This window comes from Sphaerodactylus townsendi, linkage group LG05 (assembly GCF_021028975.2).
Source record: "Sphaerodactylus townsendi isolate TG3544 linkage group LG05, MPM_Stown_v2.3, whole genome shotgun sequence".
In the NCBI taxonomy this organism is placed as follows: Eukaryota; Metazoa; Chordata; class Lepidosauria; order Squamata; family Sphaerodactylidae; genus Sphaerodactylus; species Sphaerodactylus townsendi.
Genome location: NC_059429.1, coordinates 84,021,922 through 84,041,292, shown reverse-complemented (window position 1 = coordinate 84,041,292; position 19,371 = coordinate 84,021,922). Strand labels below are relative to the sequence as shown.

The following is a 19,371-nucleotide window of genomic DNA, read 5'->3' as shown; positions in this document are numbered from 1 at the left end:
CTGGAACCTTTGCGACGGAAATGAACCAAATGCTCCTCCCCCCGGCACAAACAGCGCTTTCTTCTTAAAGGCGCAAACACCGATTTTAACCTCGCCCTTTTTGCATTCATGTACATATTCCAACGCTTAGATGCTAAGGCTAAGCCATTCCTATCCAGATAGCGGTTAAGTTACAACAATGCTAATAAAATGTTCAGGTGGAACCTCTAGTAAAACGTCTAATTTAAAAAAAGAGAGAGATAACTTTAAATGTCGTGCAAGAGATTTTTGCATTAGTCTGTAGATTGGCTGGTGAGGGTAGGGAAAAGACAAAATGTGCGTGATAACATTTTAGAGATCAGGCAGCTTGCAGTGTGGTCTTGACAGAGCTGTGCTGATTGACTTTAATAGATTTTGGAGCGTGGTAACTCTGTTTTAAGATTTCACTGTTCTTGTGGCCAATAACCTACTGCAGTGGATGAGTGACTGAAAACCTGCCTGCAGAACTTTCCCTTTTTATGGGGGCTAGAATTTTAAAACCGAGTAATCATATGTTACATAGCAATATGAATAACAGGAATAAGTGTTATTAATTAATGGCAATTATTTTAACAAATATTATTAGCAATGTTTCTTTCCTTAGCATGCACACCTGATGAAGTGCTCTGATATTACAAAAAATCCAGCAATGAACATCTTCACCATAGTGGTGGCCACTAGTATAGATGGCTTTAAAAGGGAATTAGAGGAAGAGAGGTCCATCCCAGTCTACTAACTTAAAGGAACTTCCACTTCTAGAGAAAATACACCTCTGCGTATGTGCTAGGAGGCAACAGGAGGGAAATGTCTTCGCTTCTTTGCCATGTTAGTTGGCTCTGCATAGCAACTGGTTGGCCACTGTGTGAAGCAGTTTCAGGAAGTAGCCATGTTGGTATGACCAAGGGAGTACAGACTCCAGAAAGCTCATATACCCTGGAAAATGTATTGGTCTCTAAGGTGCTGCTGGCTCAGGTCTAATTTCCGGAGGGTGCTGTGTTGGCCTGCAGTGGAGCAGCAAGATTCAAGTCCAATACAGATATCTGAAGGCTCCAGGGAAATAAATGGGGAAATTTGGGGGGAATCCCCATTTTTCTTCACAGTCTTTATTTCTGTTTTTCCAACAGGAAAACTCTTAAGAAACATCTTCTCTTTCAGAATGAGTGGAATGCTTTTAAATCAAGGGAGGCATGCAGTGGCATAGTGGTTAAGAGCAGGTGTACTCTAATCTGGAGGAACTGGGTTTGATTCCCCACTCTGCCACCTGAGCTATGGAGACTTAACTGGGGAATTCAGATTAGCCTGTACATTCCAACACATACCAGCTGGGTGACCTTGGGTTAGTCACAGTTTTTCTGAGCTCTCTCAGTCCCACCTACCTCACAGCGTGTTTGTTGTGAGGAGGGAAGGGAAAGGGGTTCCCTTGAGTCTCCTGTGGGAGAGAAAGGGGGGGATATAAATCCAACTCTTCTTCTACAGACACAGATGCATTTCAAAACCTAGAGGGATATCTAATCTTCATGTGGAGAGCATGCACAGCTTTCACTCCTTTTCAGCTATTGCATACCTTCTGTTGTCTTTTGACCTAACTTCTACTTGACTTTGTAGTTGACCTTTTCATCACTTCCTCAAACTACTGTCCACATTAACCCACAGACTGGGAAACAAGTAGCTTATTCCCATACCTTGCAGGAGAGAAACAAAAAAACTCCAGAAGGATGGGGAGCAGAAACTGCACAAACGTTTCAGAGAAAAACTCCAAAATGTCTGTTGAGAATTGTGCTCTAACCAGATAGCAAAAATTAAGGTACCTGTGCTAAAATAGCATAGATGCATCAGCTTGCAGTTTTTCTCACGTTTTGGGCATATTTACAATTTTGCTTATAGAAAACAAACAGCCCCATCCAAACCTGAACGTGGTGGGTTACGGCACCAATGCAGTGCCACCCTGCTGCCTCCAGAAAGGCTTTTTGGCAGCATGGGGAAAAGGGAAAAGCCATAGACAACCTCACCACTGAACAGCCTCACACGGCTGAACTGGCATCCCTGCTGGCAGAGAGGACAAAGGCACCTGCAGCTGGGAGTCCCACAACTCTGCAACAGCAAAACCTGGGAGTGGGTGTGGAACTACACTAGCATCTGAGCAGATGCTGATACAGAGGGTACCATGGGCCAGGGCATTCTCAGGGGTGGAGGTGACTGCAGTCAGCTTCCACTGGCATTCCAGCCCAGGAACACCGGCATCAGAGCCCTCAGACTTATACCACACTTTTGTGCGCCCATGCTGTAAGCCTGTTTGGAATATGGAGCAATTCAGGTGGCAGGAGGGTTTTCAAAAAGCCCTGCTTTGTGTCTCCAGCTGCTTCCATGGTCCCTCCCCACCTGGATTACACTGCTAATCAGATAGAAGTAGGAATGGAGTTCCCTGATTCCTTATATCCAAGTGAGAAGGAAGGAGGTTGCAGAGAATGGAGTCAAGATGGAAAGGCTGATAAGAGAACGGGAGAAATGCTGGGGGCAGAAAATTAGCATGTCTGTAGTGAGGAAAGAAATGTATGTCCCCATTCAGCCCATTGTTCTGAGTTTGAGAACTATCTCAAATTGTCTCCACGACTTTTTTTTTCTTTTTGAGGACTGTGTGAAACAGAAAGTTGTAGACGATCAGCAGCAGGTCAAGCTATTCTTGTGTTCTGCTTTCTCTTTTAAGACGCCAGTTTTGTGTACACCTGCCAGGGGGTGAGCATCCTTACTGAAGTACGCATAAATCACAGGAAGCGGAGTGGTTGAAACACACTCTACTCCACTGCTAGCTTCCTCCTCTGCTTTGCTTTCCATCCAAGGCTACAGAATGCTCTGCAGTTACCTGTTTAGGACACCAGGAGGCTGGCACTGGGCAGGATCTTCCCGGTCCATGTCTCCCTCGGTTACATCACTTCCTCCTTGCTTTCTTCTGTGATAGTGCAGATTGTGGAAGGCCAGGCTGGGTGCTCGTTCAACCTGGAGGCTTCACCTGATCCGCCCCTCCCCCCGTAACTCTTCGTGTGGTTTCAGATCAAAGGCGTGGCGGGGGACGGAGGAGTTCGACTTTTCCTTTATCGCTTTGTAAAGACGAATCTGGCTCCACGAGGAGGCTTTTGGAAATCATGGGAGTCACCTGGTACGATGTTTTGCTTTTGTGGATTGTTAGCGATGCAGGGGGGGGGGGGGGAGAGAGATTTTGCAAAAAACAAAACAACCCACAATAATTTGTAGAGTTTACTGCAGGTTAAAACCGAATGGCAAAAATGCAACTACTGCTGGGCTTCGATAACCGGTGATTTAGACAAGTGGGTTGCGGGGAAGGATAGTGGTTTGACTTGTAACCCGTGAAAATGCGATTGTTTGCAATCGATACCTAAGTTCCGTCATTTCAAACAAACAAAAAAAGGAAGGGGAGGCAATCACGGGGGGTGGGGGTGGAAAAGCTGTGGCTGCAGGCTGCAATCGTGGAGGCGCGGGAGTCTGTCTGCAAGGCTGACTTCACTACGGAGCGCTTCGGCGGGGAATGTCGGGCTTTAGCGCGTGCAGCAGCAGCTGCCTGGTAATGTTGCAAAGAGGAGGAGAATCATGAAAGACGGTTTGTGCCAGGTTGCGATGGAGAGCCCGGCGTCTGTAAGCTGATCTGGCGTGGGGCCACCACTGCTGCAGGTTGCGCTGTCATTTGCTGGGTGTGTGTTCCCGGCTGCGTCGGCGATGAGCTCACCGGTGCCCAGTAGGCAGGGCTGGTGTGGGCGTGTGTATGGGGGAGGGGGCGCGTTGCTGGTGGACACCGTTGTTGGTTCTCCTGCCTTGAATTGCTTTGTATTATTTGTCACTGGAGATGCTTTTTTGTTTTTCACTTCCAAAGGGAGTGAAGTAAGGAAATTCAAGGGAGTTTTTTTGTGGAGCATGGGGTTTTGGCAAAGGCTATAGTAAAAGGATTGTCAGTACTGCGGTATATACAGCATTAAGAAGAGTGTAGGAAAATGTACATTTAGTATGCATTACTGTCATATACTTCTGTTGAGTGCCAGCATAGTTTCCAGTTTATGGTGAGACTATGAATTAAATCGTGTCGTTAAAAGTCTTGCACAAGTCTTGCAGACTGTGAAAGTTGTGGCTACCTTGATTGAGTCAATCCAGCTCATGTTGGGTCTTCCTCGTTCCCTCCTGTCTTCAACATTTCCTAGCAGTACTGCCTTTTCCAGTGAGGCTTGTGACCAAGTACCATAACCTCAATTTAGCCATTTTAGGTTCTAGACAGAATTCAGGCTGGAACCCACTGATTTGTCTTTTTAAGCCATAGGTGACCAAACCTTCCTTTGTAGACCAGCTTTATCCATAAAGCATGATGTTTTATGTTTCAAATAGAATTTACAGTTTCAGGGTATGTTTTGTTTTAATTAATTAAATTAATTATTCCATGTTGGTTTATTCTATGTAAATACAGCTCCTTGTCGCATTTATTATTTAAAATTCACTTGGGATAATTGGATTAAATGACAGACTATTGTATTTATTTCATGGTACTGAGCAGTCAAATGTCACTTTGAACAAGTTTTAATATGTGTACCGGTATGTAAAATTTGCCTTGCTAATTGACATGATCCTTACTTGTGGGTGTTCAGGATCAGATTGTAAATTAATGTTCCTGGCTAACCTAAAACTACAAAGTGAATCAAGGAGCATAACCTTTATGTTTTGGGGTGGTGTAAATGGTATTGATTTATCATGGGCAGGCCTTAAAGCCAGTAAAAGCCTTTTCTTAACCATGCCTTTCATTATATGGTACATTTCATGCACCATCCAAAATTGGAAAGAACAGTACAAAGTCTTTTGACTTTGGAAAAGCAGACCGTAAATTCTATGAAATAAATAAATAAAAGCAAAATGTTGCCCAATGGAAGGACATGATGTAAAAGTGCAGCTTTTGTATATAAATTTGGACAAAAGTGAGATTCTCTCCCTGTCGTTTTTGATAGCATCATATTTGAAAAAGGAAAGGTTCACTTCAAGGTCCAACTGCCAACCAGACAGTGTTTACGGACAATATTTGTTTACAGGCAGTGTTTGTTACTACAGGTTCAATTTTTGTTCATCATCAGCCTTAATGCTTTCTAGGTGTTCCTTAAGATAGAAACCTAAGAGGAAGGAAGATGACTCAGTGGTAGACGCAGGTGCTTGCAACCAGAAGGTCTCAGTCCAGCACCTGACAATTCCAATTAAAGGAAGGCTCTTGAGTTGCATATTCTGAAGAGCCATGGCCAGAGTAGATAATGCTGAGTTAGTTGAATCAGAGGTCTCTTAGTGTGGTCCAGAATGCTCAGCAAAATAATGTACTTCAGGTACTCTCTGGGAATGAGGAGCGCTGATAACCTTTGGGAATGAGAAGTGCTGATAACCTTTGGGACAAAAGGGAATGAGGAGCGCTGATAACCTTTGGGACAAAAAGAAGGCTTTCCGTCTGGGGTCTTTGGCTCGGTTTACCTCACACATTAATCTGAAGCAGGAAGAAGAGTTGACTGTGGAAGGGAGTTCAAATTCTGAAGGCAGATTTCCCTTTTCATGTCTCTGATGCTGGATAAAGATGTTAGACCAAAAAACCCAGATATTTTAGTATGCAGAACTGCATATACTTACACTCACGGTCCCTCTTACCTTTTCTTTGTTATCTCTGCCATTACTGAAATATAGTTTCTTAGGCCGTTTCCGCACGGCCCATTAACGACGGCCTGGGGGCGGTAAAAACACCCCCCCCCCAGGCCGCCGTTCGCACAGGCGCCGCTGCTGCAACGCAGCAGCGGCGACCTGACTGCGCTTCCCTCCCCCCAGGGCGGCGTCAGGCCGCCCTAAACAACACCCCTTTGAAGGGTTGTTGTTGGGGAGGAAGCGTCTTCCCGGCGGCGCGGTGCGAACCGCGCCGCCGGGAAGACGCTGTCTCCCGTCCCCGCCCCACTCACGGTGTCCTCAGCCAGTCGCCTGCTGGGCGTCGCAGCCCCGCCCACACTGTCCTCCGACCTCCAGGGGTCGGAGGGCAGCGTGGGCGGGGCTGCGACGCCCAGCAGGCGACGACGAGGACACCGTGAGTGGGGCGGGGACGGGGGAAGAGGCGGCTCCGTGCGGAGCCGCCTGCCGTCTGCCGGTCTCCGCTTCGCCCGTTCATGCCAACGGGCTTGCGCTCCCACGCCGCCAGAACTCTTGGCGGCGTGGGGGCGCATCCTGGCCGTGCGGAAACGGCCTTAGATCCTTGCAGCAAGGCAATTGCCTCTTTTGCTTATTGTGTTCTGTAGGATATCAGTAGGCTAGGCAGTGCTATGTTAGCCATAACAGTAATTATAATGTACAGAAGGGATTCCATGCGTAGTGGCTGTTCTGCCTGTAAGTACATGGTTTTTGGGACCCTTTGGTATCACAGTCCTTTCTCCTGTGTTAGTGTTTCTCAGATGCCAGTGGCAGAAGGGAAGAGTGTCCAGCAGACAGTGGAAATCCTAACGAGAAAACTGGAACTGCTTGGAGCAGAGAAACAGGGAACTTTTGGTGTGGACTGTGAAACCTACCACACTGCACCCTCCACAATGGGCAACCAAGGTCAGCATTTACTTTTGTAAAACAATTTGTGTGTTCATCTATTTAAGATTTATGTAGCAGTTGATGATGGACTGGGTTAGGCTCAGCATTAGATGGATTCAGAAAAACAACTTCATGTATCACTTTTTCTGGAAAGAAAGTCAGTGGCCAATTCTTCACAACACAAATAAACATTTTCAGGACGGAAATAGAGGCATTTTGGGGTGGAATTCTGCAGTTCTCCTGAAAAAAACATTTTGAAAATGTTTTATTTGTCCTCAGAATGTGTTTTTCCCCCCTGAAATTGCTAAACTAGTGATCTTTTTGATATTTTTGTTAGGTAGGTTAGGCTGAGAGAGAGAAAGTGGCTGAAGTTCACCCGGAGAGCTTTGTGATAGGTTGGGAATTTAAATCCGGGTATCCAAAATGCTTTAAAATAGTAGGTATGTTAGTTAAGGCAGTCTCCCCTTTCTCTTGTGTAAGAGAAATGTGCATACGTACTATTTTTACAGCACACATGTACATTGAATAGAAACAAAGAAAATATGCCTTTTAGTCAGAATATTTGTTCTAGTCCAGGGGTAGGGAACCTGCGGCTCTCCAGATGTTCAGGAACTACAATTCCCATCAGCCCCTACCAGCATGGCCAATTGGCCATGCTGACAGAGGCTGATGGGAATTGTAGTTCCTGAACATCTGGAGAGCCGCAGGTTCCCTACCCCTGTTCTAGTCACATGCAGATTGATGCAGACTCAGTCGTTAAAACTGGTCAGTTACAAGTCATATGATTCATCAACCAAGATTCCTTAAACTGGATGGCAGTGCAATGTTATGGAATGAGATGTTGGTTGTACTTCTTCTCCTGCCCACCCCCCTTCAGTGCATTATTATATTAGGAGACAAGCCATTCATTTAGGCAGATACTTCATGAATGTACATTGTCCTCCTGTTTATGTTTATTCAGAAATAGTCCCTTTGAACTTAGCTGGGTTTATTCCAAAGAAAGTATGCTGTTTACAGCACAGTCCTATACAGAATTACTTTAGTCTACTTTGGAGTAACTCTTCACAGTTTTGAACTGTTAGATATCTTTTTCTCATCCTAATCTAGCAGGATTCCTGGTGTCATGTGGGGCTTCCTATATTCTTGATAAGAGAAGATGGTATCTCTTGCTCCAGCCAGGTGGTGTGGTACAAACTGGATTATATCTAATATGATATGAAAACATATTGAAAGGGTTTTTAAAAAAAATAATTTACATCCCACTGATTCACATTCCAGTAATGGGTAGAAGCAACACTGAATGGTGAAATCGTAGTTGAATAGCTTTAAGTTTTTTGTGAGATTTTCTGAAAGAATTTGGAAATGTTGAGTGTATTCCCCACGTTCCTGGAAATGGCTCAAGGAACTTGCAGTTTTACCTTGTCACTGCATTTTTCACAGTTTTCTCATGTATGAACAATACTTTCCTCTAGAGGTCAGCAGTGAGCTTGGGCATTCATTTTGTTGCCTCAAATCATTTTATCTGGCTGGTTCATGGTTGCTGGTAAAAACATGTGCTAATATATTCATTTGCCATTCAAAATACTGCTTCAATCTTTAACCTGCTCTTTGGTTTTACTGTGCCTATTACAGCTGTAAAGAAAACCATTACTAAGGTTGAAGCCACAGCCCTTACTTGGAAATAAGCCTCATTAAATTCAGCAAGATTTATTTCTGAGTAAACAGACATACGATCAGACTGCGCGTATGTTCATTCAGTCTGGATGGAAACCTCTTTGCAAAAATATTTTAAGATACATTTCTTGTCCAAAGCCGTGTCTAAATAATTTATAAAGAGACATCTTTCTTTTGTATCCCTAAAACACTGTAGCCCAGAGGGCTGTTGTAGCTGGTACATTAATGTTGAATTAAAATGCATTTTGTGGCTTTATAGCTGTTAACCATGTAAGATAGAGAAAGGATGAAGCTTGTTTCAGTTCTCCATGGCAATGGAATGTGATCATCGTGATTAGAAGCGATAAGGGGGATTCATGAGGACTTGGAAAGGGCATCTAATTTTTTTCCCATGTTGCCTTCTCTGCACTGTTTCCTCTTTCTTTTCTCCTAGCAGTATTCATAGTGAATACTCCCCTTTCCCTGTTCTTTTCTCTCCCTCTCCCATCCAACCTATCTTTTTTCATCCCCCAAACTTCAATTTTCCTTCCTTCTATTCCTCTGGAAGTATCTCCCCGTTCCTTCTCTCCCACCCACTTGACTAACATTTACTATTCTGTCCCACTCAGCTGTTTCTTCTCCCTGCATTTTTTGCTTCCACCTTTTATATTTTTCCATTTTTGTCTCTGCCTTTAAATAACAGAAACCAAAACTTGAAAGGGTAAGCAATATTGTTCATGATGCAACCCTCCAGATGACCACAGAGTTCTCTGTAGGCATATATCTCTTGCAATAGGAAACTATCTCTTGGTGCCTGTTATTTGGGTTTTTTTTAACCAATATATTTTTTCTAGATTTCAGATTTTTCTGAAAACCCGAGTCTTCCCTTAGAAAATTACACCCTTTTTCCTATTGCATAGATTTTTTGATCCATGTTCTAGGGCCTAGTTTGCAAAGCAAAGCCTTTATTGGCATACATAGAACAACAGCAACAAAACACAACAAACATTAACATTTTAAAAGGCAAAAACGATAACCTCAGATAAATACATATTATTGCTGGCTCTGAATTATTTCCATAACAAAGCTTGCAACCTCTTCACAAAAAACAGAATCAGAATTGTTCAACAAGAGAAATAGTCTTATCAAATCTGTTAACTCAGATTGGAAGAGAGGGTGTAGATTGACATATTTAGATCTAATATTAGCAAATTTAGTGCAATGTAATAGCTGGTGAGCCAATGTTTCAACTACCTTAGAATTACAGCTACACAGGGCCTAGTTTAGAAGCAGTCATAATGTCAGATCTTTACCTGAAGACTTTCCTTGTAGATTTGAAAGACTGTCATTATCATTAAAGCCCAGGTCTGAGCCAAACTGATCCTGTGCTCTGCCAGTGCTGCAAGGGCCTCTTAATTCAGATTGCTCCTTATCACAAGTAGCCCACCAGGAACTTTCTCAGTAAGTTAAGACTCACCCCTATTTTGAAAGCTGAAAAACACTAAAATAGGCTCTACAGTTATTGAGAAGGATCCACTCAGCAGCGGTCGTGGTAACAGCAGAAGCAGTTAAAGAAAAGAAAATGCAGAAACCCAGGCATTGTTCACTTCAAAGAACAGAAGGGTTTTATTCCTTGTTTCCTTGTTTCCAAAATCACAAAACAGTCTGACAGAGTGCAGCACATCAACTGGATAACCAATGCACGCGCAGAGCAAACTGTTCTGTGCACATATATACAGATATACAACCAATCAGGGAGTAGTGATGCAATCACACTAGCTATGCTTAGTCATGGTTGCATCACCCACCTGAAACTAGGTGAAAGGTGGAGGATTGCATCAGCCAAGCTGTCAAGTAGATTTTGCTGATCTAATTGTCAAGTCCTAGCAGTTATTTCTTCTCTTGAGTGAAATAATGACAGAGGATATTCTGTGCATTCACAAGCATAGTGAGTAGCTTGTATAAAATTTGGTGTCTGAGAAATTTCGACTTATTGTGATTAACTAACAGTGTAGTCTTAAGTCAAATTACACCTGGCTAAGACCATTGGAATCAAAGGAAATATGTGTGATTTTGCTGTCAAATCGCTGATGATTTGGCAGCTTCTTACAGTTTTCAAGACATGGGTTTTCAAGGCAAGGGCCTTCCAGAGGTAGTTTGTTATGCCCCTGTGTGGGATTAGAGAGTTCTGAGAGAACTGTGACTGACCCAAAGTCATTTATATAACAGAGCCACAACTGTTAATCAACAACAAAAGTATATATATTATAAATAACAACAACAATCTAACAATGAACAATACACACAGGGGATCCCAAATACAATAATATCAAGTCTCTGTAGTAAAGTTGTTATTTTGAAAGAGATCCACTAATGGTGTAGAAGTGAAAGATACCAGTGTCTGATGCCTTTAAATACTCAACTTCCATAGATGAGTTTCATGTATTCCTAGATGAACGTACACACATCAGGATGTTGATAGAGAAATCCTTGGCTGGTGGTCAGTAGACAGTGGAAGTATTGACCCGGGGAAAAAACAATACTTTCGACTATTGTGTCTTCTTCAGCCACTTTAGGCACAATCATGAAATATAAATATAAATCATTAAATATAAATATACAAATATAAATATACAATTATATTTGTATATTTAGGAACCAGAATAATCTGGCTCACACATACAAAAATTATCTAGCTCCAAGGGAAGACATCCTGATGTGTGCACGTTCATCTATGAATACATGAAAGTCATCTACGGAAATTGAGGCATCAGACACTGGTATCCTTCACTTCTACACCATTAGTGGATCTCTTTCAAAGTAATAATTTTATTACAGAGACTTGATATTATTGTATTTGGGATCCCCTGTGTGTATTGTTCATTGTTAGATTGTTGTTGTTATTTATAATATGTATACTTTTGTTGTTTAACAGTTGTGATTCTGTTATATAAATGTTTTAATTATTTTCATTAAAAATAGAGTTTTAAAGTTCACATTAGATCCAGACAGGTTCTTTTCCCTTCTGTAAACTATATTCTCTCTGTGGCTCATTATATATATATTTTTGACAGGCCCAAAGTCACCCAGGAGGCTTCATGTGGAGCAGTAGAGAATCAAAATGGGCATAGAAAGGTGTAATTCCACTTAGAAACATACTGTAAATGAAACAAACTGGTAAATGGTTCCAGTGGACTACCAGGAAATATGTTAGTAGTGTCTGGCTTCCAGAACTGGGACATGGTCTGTGAAAGTTCCTTACGGAGCTCCCCCTCTCCCCCCATTTTTTCTTATGTGGCCATTGCTCATAATCTTTACTGTCTAGAAATGTACAATCTGTGCTATTTCTCACCTGCATTTTCCTCATCTGCTTTCATATCCATTTAAAACAAATAATAAATCCTGGAAACCAAATAATAAGTAATCTCAAATGGCATTATTTATTCTGAATACAGAATCTATCTTTCCTGACTGCATGGATTGTGGATGATGGATTAATTTGTTTTTTGAACTCTGTTGGTTGCAAAATTTAGTCACCTTGTCTTGCTTTGTACTCTGCCCTTGATGTTATTAGCTTTTGGATGGCACAATGATTTCTGCCCCCCCCCCCATCCCCAAATCACTTAAAAAGCAGGGAAATTGTAGTGGCTTCTTAAACAGACAGCTGAGAATTGCTTGCCTTTTGTTTTGGGGGTTGAAAGCACCATCGAGTGATGAGAGAAATTAACAGTCCCCTTCTCTCATCTTTTTATAATCATCTCTTTCTTCTCCAGCTCCTCCATGCCTGATTCCTACCCTTTCATGGGTGAGCTGTGCAATGTTCTACTGTTCCTACTTAGTAAAGGCTAGCACTATTTTACCTGATGGTATATTTCAATGGTATCTAATAACACTAAATGACTTTGCCAGCATTTTAACTTGGTTTCTTTACTCCTTTTGAGCTAAGGCTGCTCAATATACTTACAATAATCAGTTAAATCAATTCACTGCTACTTAAAGGATGTACTGTAGAACAGATAGATGTTAACATACCTTGGTATACAGGATCTAATGAAACTAACATTCATGATGTTTTACTTACATTAAAGAGCTACTCAGCAATCACTGCTTGTCAAAAATTGATGTATAATGTAGAGGATGCTGTAATAGAATCAATGGTTTTGAAAAAAAGGACAAAGGGGGATGTAGCAGATGTTTCATTTTAAATCATATAAGGGGAAAGAATATCCTTCTCACAGTGAAAATAATGCTGCTCTTGTTTCAGGGCAGGCTGCCAAGCTGATGTACGTGATGCACAATTCCGAATATCCCCTCAGCTGTTTTGCTCTCTTTGAAAATGGCCCCTGCCTCATAGCAGATGCCAACTTCGATGTCCTTATGGTGAAACTGAAAGGCTTCTTTCAAAATGCCAAAGGGAACAAGATAGAAAGCCGGGGCACCCGGTACCAGTACTGTGATTTCTTGGTGAAGATTGGCACTGTTACCATGGGTCCCAGTGCCCGTGGAATATCTGTAGAGGTAAGGATATCCCTCAAGTATGAAATAAGGCAGATACCACTGGTTTGAACTTGAAATAATGTGTTGTAGATCATGAGTACAGGCCCAGCAAAAATGGTTAAAAGAATCAAGGAACAAGTATATTTCTGCTACTAGGGTTTTTATATATTCCACCTTTCTCCCAAGGTAGGCAACAAAAACAAATAGTATAAAAATAATAATCTATTAATTAAATCCCATTATATAGATAAACTGGATCCTACACCTTCAAGCTGCTCTGTAAGCTCTCTTAAAATTGCTCTTTCTACAGCCTTTTCAGGAGGTTGTGAGAGTAGGACCCTGCACCAGCCCTTCAGGGAGGCCATCATATAGCATTGTGTGAGCAGGTGAAAAGGCCCAAGCCTAGGCTGTGACATACATCAGACTGCTTCCAAGAGAATATGAAGATACTCTGATGTGATGAGCGCAATTGCCACATGGAGAGATTGTCCTTCAAGTATGTGGGTCCTGTGAAGTAAGCACCAGCACCTGAAGTTGCACCCAGAAGCAAACAGGCAGTCAGTGAAGATACTTCATTGTGGTCTCTTTATTTTACACAACTGAGGTTTTTGAATCATCTTCAAATGTAGTCTCATGTAGAATGCATAACAAAATCTCAATCTAGTTGCTTTATGTGCATTGTAATGAGGAATTGCAGTAAAGACATTAAAGAACTTGGTTCCCCTCCCCACGCACTAATGGATGAGTTCACAAACACTGTAGTAGAACAGTCCAGGGAATGGGAGGTATCCCTCCCACATTCAGGCTTTTCATTCTGAAGGAAGGCAATATCAGAGATTGTGTCTTGATTAAGAAGAAGAGGGGGGAGTCCAGAGGTGGGTAAGATGAGCAGAAGAGCCTTCCATTCTTTGCAACACTCTGGATAAAGATCTCTTTCTGACTGTAGGTTGGTATGAATTGCAGAATCTGATTTTTAGAATCCCTGTTCCCATAGTTTCTTAAAATAAAAGAAAGTGCAGGTTCCTTCAGTTTCCAGCATCAGCTTTTAAAAGGGCTCAGGACTGCTAGGAGAATGGGGGAGGAATATCTACTATACCATATGAGACCATTCTTGCTTCAGTGGAATGGTGTGTGTTTTGTTGTGCCTGGCATATATCAAACTTGCATAAACTACAAGGTTTAAAGCATAATTAAGTAGATAGTATTTCACACATTTTCTTGAACCTATAGTGTGTGAGGATCAAGCACTTCTACTCTCTCATGTGCACCTTTGCCCAGGGAGTGTGTGAACCAGTCTAAGCAGGAGACTCATATGGAAGTACCATATAGTGAGACAGACCTTTGGTCTGTCACAGTCCGTACTGTCTTCCCTGACTAGCAACAACACTCCAGGATCTGAGGAAGAAGTTTTTCCATGTCCTCTGCAGTTTGAGCCTTTTAATTATAAATACTTGGAACCTTCTGTTTGCAAAATAGAAGCTCTGCCGCTGAGTCATGGCTACTCCCCATGATTATCAAATGTCATCATTTTACATGGTCTCCCTTGTATGAAACAACATATCTTTTTAATAATTTTTTATTGTATCATTTGAATTTTACAGTTTATAATAATTTCCTTCTTCATACATTTTCAAACAATACATTTCCCCCCTTTTTTCCCTCCCCCCGTTTCATCTTCCTCATAGTTTTTTCACACAAACAGCAGTAAGTTCATTCTCTGTGGCCGCTGAAACAACATATCTTGTACTTCAGAGCTACATCTGTAGATTGTCGTATGTCCCAAGAGCTCAGGTCGTACATGTTTACTCCCTTTTTATCTTAACTGTAAGGTAATTTAGACTGAGATATGGTGATTGGCACAGTGTTTTCTCAGTGTGGTTTTATGGCTGAGTGAGAATTTGAAATCTGATCTCTGTGAGTTCTCTCCATTACCCCACACTACACTCCTGCAACATTACTGTTGACAGATGTCACACACACACACACACACCCAATTTTCTTAGAGAGAAATCAGGCATAGATAGCTTGCTTCTTCCCTGGAAAATACATCTGTATCTTTAACAGTTCTGAACTGGTGGAACATTATACAAGAATGGTATGGGTTGACCTGTTTTCATACTGAACTATTTTTCTCCTGCTGGCTGCATGGGGGGGGTGGCCTTGGAACCCTGCATGTTGTGGTAGGTAGGGAAAGCAAGTAAGACAATTGTTGTACGGTGACAGATGGAACCTTTCCTGCATAATCTGTTCTAGAGCTGTTAAAGAAATGGGCATAGATTTCTGGGCCAAGAGCTTCCATGAACAGAGTTCCTGAAGTCATTATACAGTAATGTCAAAAGAAATTGTTATTTATTTGTGCTCCATACACATGCTACACAAGCTGTCTTTGACATCAAGATCTTTATGTGCAAAGTAATGGTTTGGGGTACATCTTAAGATAGGCTGCCTATAGCTAAGTCAATGCACTGACTGAAGTTAAAGGTAACAATGATGCCATTGTAATACACTTAGCATTGTCAGCACATCAGACATAGTATTTTGTATAAGTCACGTATCATGAGCTTTTAGGTTGGATCTGAAAGAGATTTCTACAGAGCTGTACAGAAAGTATATGCAGAAGGTATGGATACTGAATGGCTGACCATCATTCTTGGTGGAATTGAGACAGGCATTCTCAATTGAGACCACTGAGATCACCTAAGGGAGCAACCTTAAGCAGGTGTATTTGGAAGCAAGTCCCACTTTATTTAATGGGATTTAATCCCAGTAAAGTGCCTTTAGGATTACAGTCTAAGTCAAGAAAGGCATAGAACCTGACAGTAACTAGCTTGTTGAAGCAAAATTGTGAACCAGTTAAAAAACGAAAAACAACACAAGCATTAATCCTCTTTTAATACTTGTTTATCATTATTATTGAACACAAATGTGCATTCTAGCTTGTTTTGCCTGTAACACCTGTATTTGCATCATGGGCTTTCGTTGCATTTGTAAAGCATAGACAATTAAATGCAATATTTGACCTTGGTAAATTTTGTTGAAAATAATTCATTTGTTATAATGAGGCTTCTGTTCTAATTCATCCCTGGCATGGCAAGCCAGTCAGTCAGGCCTTTTTATTTCAATAAATGTTTAAAGGACTTCCCTAAGGTCTAATCCTGCTTGTAGAAGAAACTTCACAGTGAACAACATATGCTGCTTTTGTCTTGGAATCTTGATAACTCATCAAAATGCACTTGAGAGGATGTAATTATCAAGCCTGTTTGTGAGTTGTTTGTGCCAAGTTCTGGGTATGGTTTGGATTTTTAAACAGCATTAATCTATAGCTTATGGAAAATTGAAGAGAGAACCGTTAGCGAATTGGGAGCATCCACTAATGGTCCACAAACTGCAGCTGCCCCCTCCAACTTGCAATGTTAGATTTTAAGGTTTTGCTACTTCAAGAATATCAGCTAAAACAAATGATGGTGAGGCCAGTGATTCTCTAACAGCCCAATCCAGACTGTCGAGGTGGCTAGGAACAGCACTGCTGCCTCCCCACTGCCTGCAGAGGGCTTTCTGAACACAGAAAGCTCCAGAAAGCCCTCCATTGGGACCAGTGGAATGCCAGGGCTGTGGTGCAACTGGCCACAAACACTGGGTGGGAGCCAGCTAATGTTGGCTCCACCCCTGGCAATGCTCCCCACGCCAGCATCTATTTTGGACAGCCCCACCATGACCGCAACTGCAGGCTTTTGCAGTGGTGGGGCTGAGGGGTGCTCAGCCACCTGTGTGTCAGGCACTCCACTGGCTCATTTGCCCCTTACACCAGCTCCACAGGTAGACCCACCTCCCCCCCTCCATTGGGCTGTAAGAGTTGCAATGAGTTCAAATGGCATTTCAGCCCAAGTTTCTGTTTTGTTTTGAAAGACAAAGCACCTGTTCTGCTGAGTGTCTTCTTGCTGTATCATTCCATCAATAATATGAACAGTGCATACCTTTTAAGACTTCTTTTTCCCCTGAAGATTATTTCAGAGAGTAGCTGTGTTGGTCTTCAGTAGGCAAGCTAGATTCTAATCAACTAGCACCTTAGAGATTAACATTTTCAGGGTATAAGCTTTTGAGAATTATCGCTTCCTTCGTCAGGTACAAATCAAAATCAAAATCCCTGAGTTCTTGTAGTCTTATATTCTCTGAGTCCTTGTACTCTACCCTTCCTGTGTTCCATAAGTATCCTTAATCAGCTTAAAGCTAATGGCTGCCAAAGGTCCATGTGAAGGGCAACAAAAAGGTGTCTTCACTGGTAGTTCCCTGATTTTGAAACTACTTGCCAGCACTTGCCAAAACCTGAACAACATTCAAAAACCATACAAGATGGAGTTTTAAAAAACTGACTATGCATTTGGAGGCTGTGGATAGTATAATTTTAGTGTTATGCTTTTTTTTTCAAATCTTACTTGCCATGAATTAAAGAGGAACGATTACTTTATAATATTCATACTAGCTGTTTTTGTATAATGTCCCCTCTACAAAATTCTTCATCCTGCAATGACCTTGCTTTTGAAATATATTCTAATATTGCTGTTCTGATGAGCTGTACAAATATTAATTGAGAACAGCTCCCTGAATGTTCTTACAGGGTTTTTTTTAACTATTCCTTTTATTTGCATCTTTTCCATTTGTTTCAGTGGCAAGTAATCTTTAGACCCACTCCAAAGGAAGGAGGAATTCTCTACTGCCACTAAACATTACTATTAGAGCAGTTGAGATGAAAAAGTTAATTGCCTCCTGTAGGGTTACTGTTAATTGTTTCACTGCTTCTGTTTCTGTTGCCAGGTAGAATACTGTCCATGTGTGGTAGCCAATGACTGCTGGAACCTGTTGATGGAATTCATGCAAAGCTTCATGGGAAGTCATGCTCCTGGAATCCCTTCTGTGTTCAGCAACAAGCATGACAGCATTTACAGTCCAGCTGACACAATGATTCAGTACATGGAACTCTTCAACAAGATTCGCAAGCAGCAGCAGATGCCAGTTGCAGGGATCAGATGAGGCTGCTCCTTGCCTATTTTCAAGCTAGCAACTGTTTGCTTGATAGTCATATCACATCCCAGTACTCCAGGTTACTATTTTCTCTCTACATCAAAGGACAGTCCTGCTTCTTTAGAGGAATAAAATTAATTGTATCTCATCCTGTTACTTCACACATGAGTGATATTTGCTTACTGTGCTTTGATGGCTCAATAAATACACCTACCTTGGGTTCTTCAAGCAACAGTCTTGCAAAAAAATGGAAACAAAGACAAATTACTTGCAGAAATGCACAGGTTCTAATTGGGTGCAGGTGGAAGAATGGGCTTTGATTATATTTACTGTGCTTGGTGGTAAACATGAGATATCTGTCTGAATGTGAAAGCCCTTTACTACTAGTTTTAATAAAAATATTTTTATATGATACTATGAACATTAGATGGTTTTTCTTGCAGTTTGTGTATGTTTTATTGTTTGGATGTTGCTTAAAACACACAAATGTAAGATCTTGGCGTCTCACTATCTTCATAGAAACTGATAAATATTAAAATGTTGGGATTTAGGATTATACCAGTTTAAAAGCTTAATTTCTTTGATCTTCTGAAGTAAATATTTTGCCTTCTACCATGTAATTGTATCTGAGTAGCACAGAAAGAATCTGATCATGTGAAATATGCCTCAAGCTGAAACTTCAATCTAATTAAGATAACATGTTTTATTACAAAGCATTGGAAGCACATAAGTATAACCATGCAAGATCCCCTGAAAAGTAAGAATTTTGTTGATTGAAGAACGTTTTCAGCCTTATTGTATGTTTGCCTGTTTTTAGACTTTTGGTTGATTACATTGTTGTGAACTGTTTTCTTTTGGTGCTGCAGCTGTGTTAGTTCTCATGACTATCCTCCCTTAAGAATCTCACAAAATAGAGCTACTGGGCTAGGATCTTCTCCACTACATATGTTCTTGGTACACAATGTGGGCTAGCAATGCAAGCTTATAATAAGTGCTTTATTCATATTAATCTTATAGCCTGTGAACTTAATCTTGTTTTAGGCAGTGGCAACAGTAACCATGTCACACTTTGTAGTGTAGAAGCAATCATCCTAGGACTGCTATTCTGGTACTACTGAAAACTGCTATATAGTTTTCAGCATATTAAGGGTAATGGCCAGGGACATTTATTTATTTATTTGTTTGTTTGTTTGTTTGTTTGTTTGTTTGTTTGTTTATTGTTTATTGTTTAGTTTTATAACCCGCCCTATCCCCAAAGGGCTCTGGGCGGCGTACAACAGAGGATTACACCAAACTCTCTGGCAGTTTTACTAAGTACAATCAAAACTAAACAATTAAAATTCAATATAAATAGATTACTAGCTCCCCATTTAAAACAGCGGTTAATACAAGTTTAAAATCGAATCGGGTGCCCAGCAAACCCATTTTTAAAACCCTCCCTAAATGGGAAGACTGCTGACTCCATCAATAAAAGATGTAAACAAACAAAGATAGGAGGGGGGAGGGGGGGGGCACCATCAACGGCTGGTTACTCCAAAGGCCCGGTGGAACAACTCTGTCTTAAAAGCCCTGCGGAATTCATCAAGGTCCTGCAGGGCC

At 41.4% G+C, this 19,371-nt stretch overlaps 1 protein-coding gene across 6 annotated transcripts; it reads left to right on the top strand.

The window, feature by feature from the left end:
- The first annotated feature begins 29 nt into the window (after nt 1-29).
- MED20 (mediator complex subunit 20) lies at nt 30-18,193 on the top strand. Of its 6 annotated transcripts, none has more exons than XM_048497479.1 (4): nt 30-110; nt 6,467-6,621; nt 12,521-12,774; nt 17,566-18,193. In XM_048497479.1, exons 2-4 carry the CDS (start codon nt 6,477-6,479, stop codon nt 17,779-17,781), a joined length of 615 nt encoding a protein of 204 aa, XP_048353436.1. In that variant the 5' UTR covers nt 30-110; nt 6,467-6,476; the 3' UTR covers nt 17,782-18,193. The 6 variants fall into 6 exon arrangements, with proteins under 6 accessions (XP_048353436.1, XP_048353439.1, XP_048353437.1 ...); XM_048497478.1 differs by lacking the exon at nt 30-110 and adding an exon at nt 2,946-3,172; XM_048497476.1 differs by lacking the exon at nt 30-110 and adding an exon at nt 3,823-3,909.
- The last annotated feature ends 1,178 nt before the right edge of the window (nt 18,194-19,371 follow it).

Bases quoted from the DNA above. Each gene is read 5' to 3' on its own strand.
- MED20 (XM_048497476.1), top strand. From the start codon at position 3,875: ATGCTTTTTTGTTTTTCACTTCCAAAGGGAGTGAA. The intron at 3,910-6,466 runs GTAAGGAAATTC...CTCCTGTGTTAG, and splicing joins TCACTTCCAAAGGGAGTGAA to TGTTTCTCAGATGCCAGTGG. The intron at 12,775-17,565 runs GTAAGGATATCC...TTCTGTTGCCAG, and splicing joins CCCGTGGAATATCTGTAGAG to GTAGAATACTGTCCATGTGT.